This window comes from Raphanus sativus, chromosome 8 (genome assembly GCF_000801105.2).
Source record: "Raphanus sativus cultivar WK10039 chromosome 8, ASM80110v3, whole genome shotgun sequence".
In the NCBI taxonomy this organism is placed as follows: domain Eukaryota; kingdom Viridiplantae; phylum Streptophyta; class Magnoliopsida; order Brassicales; family Brassicaceae; genus Raphanus; species Raphanus sativus.
In genome coordinates, this window is record NC_079518.1 from 7,092,129 (window position 1) to 7,103,226 (window position 11,098).

The following is an 11,098-nucleotide window of genomic DNA, read 5'->3' on the forward strand; positions in this document are numbered from 1 at the left end:
ATCGGATCTCAAACAGAGTCTCGATACCATCTCCAAACACGGAGTTTTTTTATTTCACTGGAGAATATTAGCTCAGAAACAGGAGAATGCTGATTGTTTTCTTGTATCATGTTGAGGATGAACCAAAACAGTTTATATTTTTTTATAAATCCTCATTTGGTAATAATAGCAAGTGTGAGCTACGAGCTCTAGTAATCTGTCACTGATTACCCCGCAAACAAAGCAATGTTAAGAAATACCTCAAACATTTCTTTGTTAAAGTATTAAACCTTTACTGTATACAGCAATAGTCGAGCTTCCGGGTACTATACGGCTACAAATAATTTATGAACAACGAGGCCAAATATAAACAACAGCCCGATTTTAGAAAGGTAATAGGTATGAATCGACGGAAAGAAGCAATCAAACAAGTACTGCAATAAGAAAAATATTGATTATGAATTTGGAATATAGTTTGTTAACTCTAAATATTCTTTCATATAACACAGTCAAAACAAATTTATTTGAACAAGAACAAAAACTCTAGTCATAAGCATACTACAATATATAAATAGTATAGCTTTATAAATCACATGGTTTCTGAATGGAGTATTGGTAGATGGAAGAAGTCATATTCATTTCCCAAAACATTGGCCTCCAACAATTACCCACTCACACATACCAAAAAACTATTTTTAAATCAAAAGTATCCGGTATGATATTTACTAATTATAAATTTTTAGTAATTTTGAGATTAGTAAAAATATGAAAATGGTAATCATTGATTTTTTTTTGCTAATGAAGGTTTTTGTAATTATGGAATATAATCATGTGTTTGTTGTGGAAGAATATATAGTCGGATCTTCTCACCAGTTTGCTTCTTCTTAAAGTCTTATTCCTCTCTATATATTTTCAAATAATATATCTTTCTTATACATTAACTTATATAAGCAGATTTGTTTTGTACACTGCAACTTCTGTGATCAAAGCTTCAATGGAAGGGTTAGCTATCAGAGCATCTCGACCATCAATTTTGTGCTCTCTTCATCTTGGCGGTGATTCTCATCGACGACATCTAAGTGACGGTTACCTCAGGCTGCTGGTGTCGTCGAATGCAGCAGCTAACATAAAGTTTGTCGCGAGTTCAGTTTCTTTTCGTCCAGTCTCCGCCATCAATGTGTCTGCACAAGCTTCCCTCACCGCCGATGTCCCCGCCCTTTCAGACAACATCGTGTGGCACGAGAGTTCCATATGCAGATGCGACCGACAACAGCTTCTTCAACAAAAGGGTTGTGTCATTTGGATCACTGGTCTCAGCGGTTCAGGTTTCGAACTCGAAAACAAACATTTATGATAATCACGTTTGCGTTTGTGATAAACGTTCATGATTATATCTGTTTCTTCTACTACTACGTCAGGGAAAAGCACTGTTGCGTGTGCGCTAAGTAAAGCATTATTTGAAAGAGGCAAACTTACTTACACACTCGATGGCGATAATGAACGTCATGGACTTAACCGGGACCTCACTTTCAAAGCTGAGGATCGTACCGAAAACATACGCAGGATCGGTACAAAACTTTTTTTTTACAAATAAACTATCATGTGTTAGTTTGTTGGTTAAGTAATTATATGAAATCTTTTTCAAAAAAAAAAGAAGAAATTATATAAATGATGATCAACGATGTTGAACTTCAGGTGAGGTGGCTAAGCTGTTTGCTGATGTTGGAGTCATTTGTATAGCAAGTTTGATTTCTCCATACCGGAGAGACAGAGACGCTTGCCGGTCTCTGTTGCCGGAAGGCGACTTCGTGGAGGTACGTCAACCTTATACTTGTTGTCAAAGACCGGATATGAGATGTTGGGGTTATAAACATTTAGGTTAATTTAAATATATATATAAAAAAAATTCGGTAATTTAAGAAGGGTGAATTTGCTCAGTAGCCAAATTCTCAATGGAAATTAAAAAAGTAGCCTTGATTTTGACGTTATTAAGTAACTGACTTTTGTCTCGTATTTTATCCGGTTATATCCTTTGCATTAGCAAGTTTCCGGTGAAAAAAAGAGAGAGTGCATGACATATATGAATGAAACACCATTATTTTCACCTCATATAAAATCAGCTACGTCAAATTCTTATTTACCTCGTACACATTCAATATGCATCGATATTACTATGCTAAATCCTTCCAATATATCTTATATTCTATTTAATAACTTCAGTCACTTTATTCCATGTACATGTTAACTGTGCTAGATACATGATCTATTCCATTTATAAAACTACTATGTTTGATACAAACAAATAGAATACCTTCATGTGAAACATAACCATAAACTTTAAACCCAATCCCCACATCTAAATACTAAACCTAAACTTGAATCCCTAAACCCAAATCCAATTGTTAAATCTAATTAAAGTTGCTATATGATTTCTAAAAAATCAAAAAAAAATAATATATAAAATTTTAACTATTATTCTATACTATCTAAAATGGAATAGAGACTACTTACATGAATTAATACATTTGTGTAGCAAACTTCAACCCTTACCCACCTCCAAACCTTAACCCAACAAGCTATTACATGAGGTGTCTATTCCATATTTCATACTATGTTATTTGCTATTATTTGCATAATACATCAAGCATTGACGTACATAACATAGAAAACTAATTGGGGGGGATTGGTAAGTGAAAACATGACAGTGAACACTAAACCCAAATTGGGAGAATATAAACTCTCATCCATTGCAACCAAAATCTTTCAGAAATTAAACTCTTGTGAATTGTAAACGTTTGAATGGGAAAATGATAATTCATTATTACTGGTTCCTATTTGTATAGTACAACCATCATTGATTCACATAAAATAGCTAGCCAATAGGGGATTGGTAATAAAACACCTGACAATAAATACTAAACCCAAAGTTAGAAAAATATAAACCCTCATCCTTTGTAAATTAAAGTTTTCACAAATTAAACTCCTTTTCTGAAATTACGGAGTCATGTAATTACATTCATCCTTAGACATATGGAATAGACTTTGGGAAATATAGACAAGATAATAGAAATACGGGTGGTGGAGAAGGTATGGTCCCACATCTGCAATACTTGACCAGACTGTGACGAAGCCAACATAGCCAAGTCCTTATGAGCAGCTCGATCCAACGAAGATTAAAATAGTTGTTAATCTGTTTCAAATAGAATAGTTTGACAAGATAGTTTATTATATTCCATTTCATATAGAATAGTCCATAGAAATCTTATGTTATGTCCACACGAAGACAAACCTATGTTTTTGCAGATGTTATTCCATACAACAAGCTATATTACTATATTCTGTACTATGTGTATCTCCGATAAAAATCACAATTCAAATTTAATAGAGACTAAGAACACCAGATGAACAGAATAAAAAAAAAACTCCCTAGGAACTTACCATAGTTGAAGAGATCTGGAAAGAATCGTCGATGTGAAGTGGAAAAAGCACGTGGGAGTCATTACGCGACGCTGCGACTTCAACGCCGTCCGGTTGCTGACAATTTCAGATGCGGAGAAGAATATGCCCTTGCAAATAATGGAGAAGAATTCAAATAAACGCTTTGAATACGGTGGAAGTGAAGTTGTGGAGGAAATCTGTGCTGGAGCTAATCACCTTCTACGTTATTGTCAATGAAAATAAAAGGGAAGATGTGAATGCAGTTAGGCCACGATTTATTTTTTATAAATAATAATTATGTTTTTTTTCTTCAGGTTTCTACGGTTGCTTGAAAGGACAAAACATGATTATTATGTAAAACTAACACCGTGTATAGAAACGTTAGGTTAAATGGGTAGATAATGAATTATGATTTTTTTCATGGTTATACGTCCTAATTTCCCATTTAAGAACCATGCGACTATGTATAATAAATTTTAAAAATTTAAGAGTCAAGGTGAATTTTCCATATGACCGGTCATGGTTGTTCCAGCCTGATCCGATTTAAATTGATTAATAATGTTTTAATTGTTTTAGGTTTTCATGGACGTTCCTCTATCTGTGTGCGAGTCAAGAGATCCAAAGGGGTTGTACAAGCTCGCACGTGTCGGCAAGATCAAAGGTATTACTTCATGATCTTAAAACTTGGAAGTTAGTTGGAAGATCAGGAAAAAAAATCTATACGTAATTTTTGCTTCTTTATTCAGGCTTTACTGGAATCGATGACCCTTACGAGGCACCACTGAATTGCGAGGTTCGTTATGTTAATTTAATGATGTCGCCGAAGATTTTTGATACGTAAGTATCTAATATACTATTGATGTATGTTTAAAGGTCGTGCTGAAACACACAGGACACGACGTTTCTTGTTCGCCACGTCAGATGGCTGAAAACATCATCTCTTACTTGCTAGACAAAGGTTACCTTGAAGGCTAAGTCAAATCTGAAAAATCGAAGAGAAAAAAAAACAATAGATTTTTCTTTTGTAACACAACAATAGATTTTATAATGGTTAAATGATTGCTCTCTCTCTCTCTCTGGTTCTCTCGTAAGCTTGAGACGTGATATACGACGGTGTCTCGCTTTTCATCCTATCATTTGTTCTTGAATTGTGTTAAACTCGAGATCCAGAGGAAGGAAACATGTATATTTCTTTTATTTCTAATTAGCATTTAGTTCCTTAGTAGAGAGTTGTTTATTGCTTAATGTTATTAATTGTGATATATATCTTAACTAATAAAATAGAGTTTTTTTTCTCCATTGGGGGAAAAACGACACCTGGCATCTAATGTATAAGGTGGGTCGTTAGTGGACTTTATTAACATGTGATTGTTATTTGTGTTTCATCGAGGCCCGGGATTAAGTTTATTCGTCTTCTTTCTTATGAGCTTTGTAAATCAGCCGCCGAAGGTTCTAGAGGTCGGGAAAGCTTATCATCTCTCCGTAACGTCTTGGCGTTTGATTATCACCTTCTTTATTCCCATGTTCTACGTGATTACCCCACTACGAAGCATTCAATCCGACTCTTTCATTACCAGAGTAACTTACTGGAGCTTCGAGTATAAATAACCCGTCATCCAGATATGGACATCACAGCTTCGACGCAAACCCGAAGATTAGTCTGTTCAAATTTCCTGTTATTACAATGGCGAATTCCTCCATTCTTCTTGCAGATTTGAAACCAGGGCGGTGCTCCAACACTGCAGAGGCTGAATCATAGAAACAAGGAGTTATTGTATGTACCTTTAACTCTATGACTATGTTCTTTTCTGAACCATATTGGATTTGACTTTTCTAAAAAAATGTATCTTTGTGTACACTAACTTGTCCGTTTGTGCATACTGAGCATGCTATTGACTCCTTACTTGCTAGGGTAATCTGTATATACACAGAAAATCTACTTCTATCACAGCCTAATTTGTGTGAACAAACCCTTAGCCTTGTGGATACTTTAATCGCAAGTGGTTCGGTTGATGTTATCGTTACTGACTGGATACGAGATTAATAATGGATCGAGAATTTTGGTCCGAGCTCTTTATTTCTCTCCTCGCTGTTTTATGTTATTTTTTTAACAGGAGCACTTGAGGATGAGATGGGCGAATGCTCATATGGTTATCCAAACCAGCTTGATGAGCCAAAGCATAAACTGAGGCACTCTTTGTCGTTATCGCTGACACTTATCATCTTTATAAGTCTGGTCTAGAACTTATGTAGGTGAGATTGTAGATAAGACTTAGTTATGTGATTGTATATTCTCTGCACAATGCTTTATATCCAAGAGAGAGCTACACTTTCTACATTTGGAGGATTTGGAGGTCCAACAGAAGTTACTTGGGGTAGGAATTTCTTAAGTTTTATATGTCTGAACATCAGGTCAAGAAAGGTGAAGATGTGATCCAAAGCTGGTCACAAGTTTTGACTTTAATGTTGCCTTTACTTAACTGGGCTTTCATGTATGTTGTCTCATAAGTTTCAACATATACTGATCATGAGAAGGATCAAGATTTGTCTATATACTGACATCTGTTTGTGTTTAATAGTGTATGTTTGAGCAGATAACGGGAAGGCAAGTTGGTGTAAAGATAGTGGAGAACAAACGCGCATTGCCGTTTAGAACAGCTCAGTTTGAGCTCGAGCTCGAGTTCGAGAAAGGAAACTGCAAGGTCACTGAGATAATCGAACTGAGCATTAAGCACACGTTCAATGCCTATACGGAACATTCTACAATCTAAGTGGGAAGATCTACCATGGGGAATCGGCTTCGGAGAAGTTTCTAAGATTGAATGAACCTGTTTTGGTTTCACCATGAAAAGAAGGAGAATTTCCTAGAAATGTCTGTGAATGTATGTGATACCGAATGATGTGATGATGAGTCTAACTTTTTATAACAATATTGAATCCTGGTTCGGTATTAGTAATGTGGAAGTGGATTATTCTTGCTTGTGTATCAGTATTATTGGTGTCGGTACGACTAGAGCGGTAAGCTTTAGCCATTTAACATTTCAAAATTAGATTCTGTAATTCCTGTTTTGTCTGATTTTTGGACCGTGAAGTTTCTTTTGGTGGAAACGGACAGATAGAAATGACGGGAAACTGTTTTGAGAAGTTTCAGAGCTCTGAGATCATATCCAACATCAGAACATTCAGTATCCTCCTTGATCCATATGAGAAAAGAGGAAACTAAAAGAAGATGAGTGCGTTGATGGAGTTCATCATGGACCATAGATGTGGTCACTGACGCCTTCGAGAGACTTAAAAATATATATTTAGACCAATGCCATTAGAGAGAATAAAACCATAATGTGTTCATATTTTTTCTTTCTACTCTGTTATTTTATAAGGATTTATGACATTTATATGATTTTGAAAGGTACTTTTCAAAGCCTTACAAAATAGTATAAATCTGAGATCAGTTTATAAACTTTACAAATGATCTATTAACTTTTGTAAAAAGATTATAGATCTTTATAAATTATTTAGAGACTCTTTTTATCAAGTTTATAGACTCTTCTTATACCCTTAAAAATAAAGATATAAATCACTATATTTTCCTTAATTTTTTAATTTTATAATTTTGTTTTCTCTAACAAAAAAATATTAGTGGTCGTTTTTACTCACACCAACAAATTTAATAAAATTTAGAATAAGATCTTAGAATTAAAAACTTTACAATGTTTTTTATTTTTCTAGAAAGCAAAATTTTAAATGTTTTATAAAATTTAAAATATATTTTATTATAAAATAATTTTCATGTAAATTCTCCCGCCCGTAGGGAGTTGTTTATTGCTTAATGTTATTAATTGTGATATATATACACTAATAAAAATGAACTTCTCTGTAATTAGTTTGTCTTAAATTGCTAACTAAAGTGTCTGAATCAAACCCGTTGATCTACACGACAAGCTTAGTTAATTAATGTTCGATAGTTTTATATTGTTACTCTTAATTTACTACATTCATTTCAAAGAAGATATTTGGAATTTTCACTTATACTCCTTCCGTTCTTTTTTACTCTTTCGCACTTCTTTTACTTGACAGTTCTAGCAGAACCCAATGCAAAAAATAATAAGTTATGAATCTTTCCACATTGATTACAATTTCCACGAGCGGTTTTTGCCAGGTGAGAGTAAGAAAAACTTCAAATATTCCCTCTGTTTTATATTATCTGATGTTTTACCTCAATGCACAAATATTAAATAAAGCTATTTTTAATAAAATTATTACTAAATTATAATTTAAAACTAATTTATTTAATTATAGATATAAATAATAAAAATATAATGGTTACACAGTTTTTAATAAAATTAAAGTTACATAGATTTGTGTAAACATCATCTATTATAAAAACAACAATACTTCTCTAAATCAAGTATATTAAAAAGAAAGAGTAATATTTATATAACGGTTTAGTGGTAGTAGACGGATCTTGGATGTAAATAAATTTTGGATTCGATCTTTCTACTGCAGAAATTAAGTTACATTATTTTATTCATCACGGCTGCGAATACGTTTATTTAAAAACCTGAAAGAGGACTTCTCGTGAACTACATCTTCCATCTAAAAGTTAGATTTGTATCTTTAATATATCTGAATCTAACTTTTTGCAAACTTCAAATAATATATAAATAGTTAAAGTGATTTAGTTATTATCAATTGATTTTAAATTATAGATCTATGAAAATTAACATCGTATCAAAACCATATAATGTTGGTGTTACAAAAAAGCTACTTAACGTTGAAATAATTGTATATGTTATTCTTACAATTGTCCATGCTTGAACATGAACTATGAAGAGAAGTGTTAATGAATGAACTAAATCTCATATCAGTATCTAGAGAATCAATAAATTAATATATAAAAGTTAACATCGAATCCAGTTATCATTAACTAGTTTTAATTTCGAAGTCCATGATAAACCCAAATTACCGGAAAACAAAATGTCTTCGATGTTACATACTCCTTCCGTTTTTTTAATATAAGTAGTTTTAGATAAAAAAATTGTTCTAAACTATATGGCGTTTTTCAGTTTTTACGTAAAATTTATTAACAATTAATACTATTTGACCAATGAAAATATACATTTTATTTTATTATTGGTTGGATTATAGTTAAATAAACAATTAATAATATTTTATTTACAAAATGTAAGAAATTAATTATTTTCTTAATCTATATGCACAAGTCTAAACCTATTTATTAAAAAGCGGAAAGAGTATGATTATCCAAAAATACAAATATGAGGAAAAATATCATCTCATAATTAAATTTTGTCTTTGTCACAATAACACTTGTCTATAAATGGGTGTCAAACACTTTGTCTGAGTTGGTTTATGATTCATATATTATAAAAGAGCATCTCTAGAAGGCACTATATAACTTCAAATATAGAATTTTTGTTTTTCAAAAAAAAAACTTTAAAATTCTAAATTTGAAGTTTCATCATTTTATTTGCATTTTGTTTCACAATTACACTTTCTATTTATGATTCTTAAATATTTTTTCATTTATCATTTTAATTTTTTTAAAAAATATATATCTCATAAATCTCAGATTAGTTTCTTTAAATATAAAATTTTACACATAAAATTAAATAAAATTTTTTAAAACAAGTTTTATATTATTTTAAAAGTAAAATTAGACAACAATAACATTACAAAACAAACTTAATAAAAACCTTTAAAAAGGTACATGAAGACATAATTATTATAGAAATTTAAATATTATAACAACACTAATAATCTGGTTTTATATTTTAATGTAAGCTTTTATTAATTAATATTTCTGTGATATTTTTATATGTGTGTTGGTTATTTATAAAAAATTTATGAACTTGATAAATATAAACCACTTTTGTAAAATACAAATAATTTTAAGTTAGTTTTTAAGTTTTACTTTTGAAGAAAAACATTTTAAATTTTAAATATAAAATGTAAAACCAGTGGTTACACATATATATACCTCCAGGGCTCCCCAACACTTGTTTGGAACACTCTCCCTAACACTCTATTAAATCATTAATATCACAGAAGAATAATACTCCATTTGTTTTAATTGTTTTTCAAGTGCCTATCTAGCACGAGGAGTTTTGGGCAGGTCACCTACAAAGGCACTTAGAGCACTAATATTGCAGGTTTCTCTAAAGAGTTTTCAAAGGGGAAGGGTCCACCAAATGCAGAGAAAGAGGAAGAAAAAGGAGAGAAAAGGCGCAGGTAGAGAAACTCAACTGGGTGTTTCTGTCACTATTATGCGGGTCCCACGAACGTGGCGACCCGCGATTAGTGAATTTTTTTTTTTTTTTTAAGAAAAAAGTGAAATTTTTTTTTTAAAATGTTACTCTTAGAATATTTAAAATTCCCAACTAAACAGAATATTATTAAACAGATACTAAAATATAGATATTTTGAAACGTTGGAAATCGTAATAATTCAACAATTAATGGTAGTAGTGCTCAAGATGGACCCGACCCATCCAGCATTTCCATAACCTTTTCAACACATTTTAAGATCACTTGGTAAGATAGTATAAATAGGAAGGTGAGGCTCTTATCCATGCAGAGAAACCAAGAAACAACAACATACTTTGATTCTTCTTTACTCTCTCTCTCTCTCTCTCTCTCCTCTCTCTCTCTCTCTCTCTCTCTCTCTCTCTTCTCTCTCTCTAATATATATATATAATATGTATATATATACACACACAAAAGAATTAACAATTTTACCTCAAACTCTTCGGATCCCACTTCCACTACTAGAACGCAAACATCATTGTTCAGCAACATGTATCTCCTCACAATGCTTCAAGCCTTTGTGACTATAACCCTAGTGATGCTTCTCAAAAAAACTGATCACGAAAACAAAACAATAAGAAATTGTCTCTCCCACCAGGTCCCACAGGATGGCCGATCATCGGAATGATTCTAGCGATGCTAAAGAGCCGTCCCGTTTTCCTTTGGCTCCACAGCATCATGAAGCAGCTAAACACTGAGATAGCCTGCGTGAAGCTAGGAAACACTCACGTGATCACCGTCACGTGCCCTAAGATAGCACGTGAGATATACAAGCAACAAGACGCTCTCTTCGCCTCAAGACCTATGACTTACGCACAAAACGTCCTCTCTAACGGCTACAAAACCTGCGTGATCACTCCTTTCGGTGAACAATTCAAGAAAATGAAGAAAGTCGTGATGACAGAACTCCTTGTCCCTCGAGACACAGGTCGCTTCATCAGAAGAGAGCAGAAGAGAACGATCATTTAACAGCATGGGTATACAACATGGTCAAGAACTCGGGTTCGGTTGATTTCCGGTTCGTGACAAGGCATTACTGCGGTAACGCTATCAAGAAGCTTATGTTCGGGACAAGAACGTTCTCTGAGACACCGCACCGGACGGTGGAACCGACCGCAGAGGATATCGAGCATATGAAAGCTATGTTTGAAGCTAGAGTTTACGTTCGCGTTTTTGTATCTCTGATTATCTACCTATGCTCACGGGACTTGATCTTAACGGTCACGAGAAGATCATAAGAGACTCGAGTGCTATTATGGATAGTATCACGATCCATCATTGATGCAAGGATCAAGATGTGGAGAGATGGAAAGAGAACTCAAATCGAGGATTTTCTAGACATTTTCATTTCGATCAAA

General features: G+C 33.1%; 2 protein-coding genes and 1 pseudogene across 2 annotated transcripts; all 3 read left to right on the plus strand.

Annotated features, from left to right (window-relative positions):
* The first annotated feature begins 973 nt into the window (after nt 1–973).
* On the plus strand, nt 974–4,665 carry LOC108830734 (adenylyl-sulfate kinase 2, chloroplastic-like). The gene is made up of 6 exons (XM_018604326.2): nt 974–1,304; nt 1,398–1,547; nt 1,675–1,793; nt 3,994–4,078; nt 4,164–4,210; nt 4,291–4,665. Exons 1-6 carry the CDS (start codon nt 974–976, stop codon nt 4,390–4,392), a joined length of 834 nt encoding a protein of 277 aa, XP_018459828.1. The 3' UTR covers nt 4,393–4,665.
* An 883-nt stretch (nt 4,666–5,548) lies between these two features.
* LOC130498938 (DNA repair protein recA homolog 3, mitochondrial-like) lies at nt 5,549–6,188 on the plus strand. Its single transcript, XM_056992804.1, has 3 exons — nt 5,549–5,653; nt 5,830–5,916; nt 6,012–6,188. Exons 1-3 carry the CDS (start codon nt 5,549–5,551, stop codon nt 6,186–6,188), a joined length of 369 nt encoding a protein of 122 aa, XP_056848784.1.
* A 3,958-nt stretch (nt 6,189–10,146) lies between these two features.
* On the plus strand, nt 10,147–11,092 carry LOC130498708 (cytochrome P450 79B1-like; annotated as a pseudogene).
* The last annotated feature ends 6 nt before the right edge of the window (nt 11,093–11,098 follow it).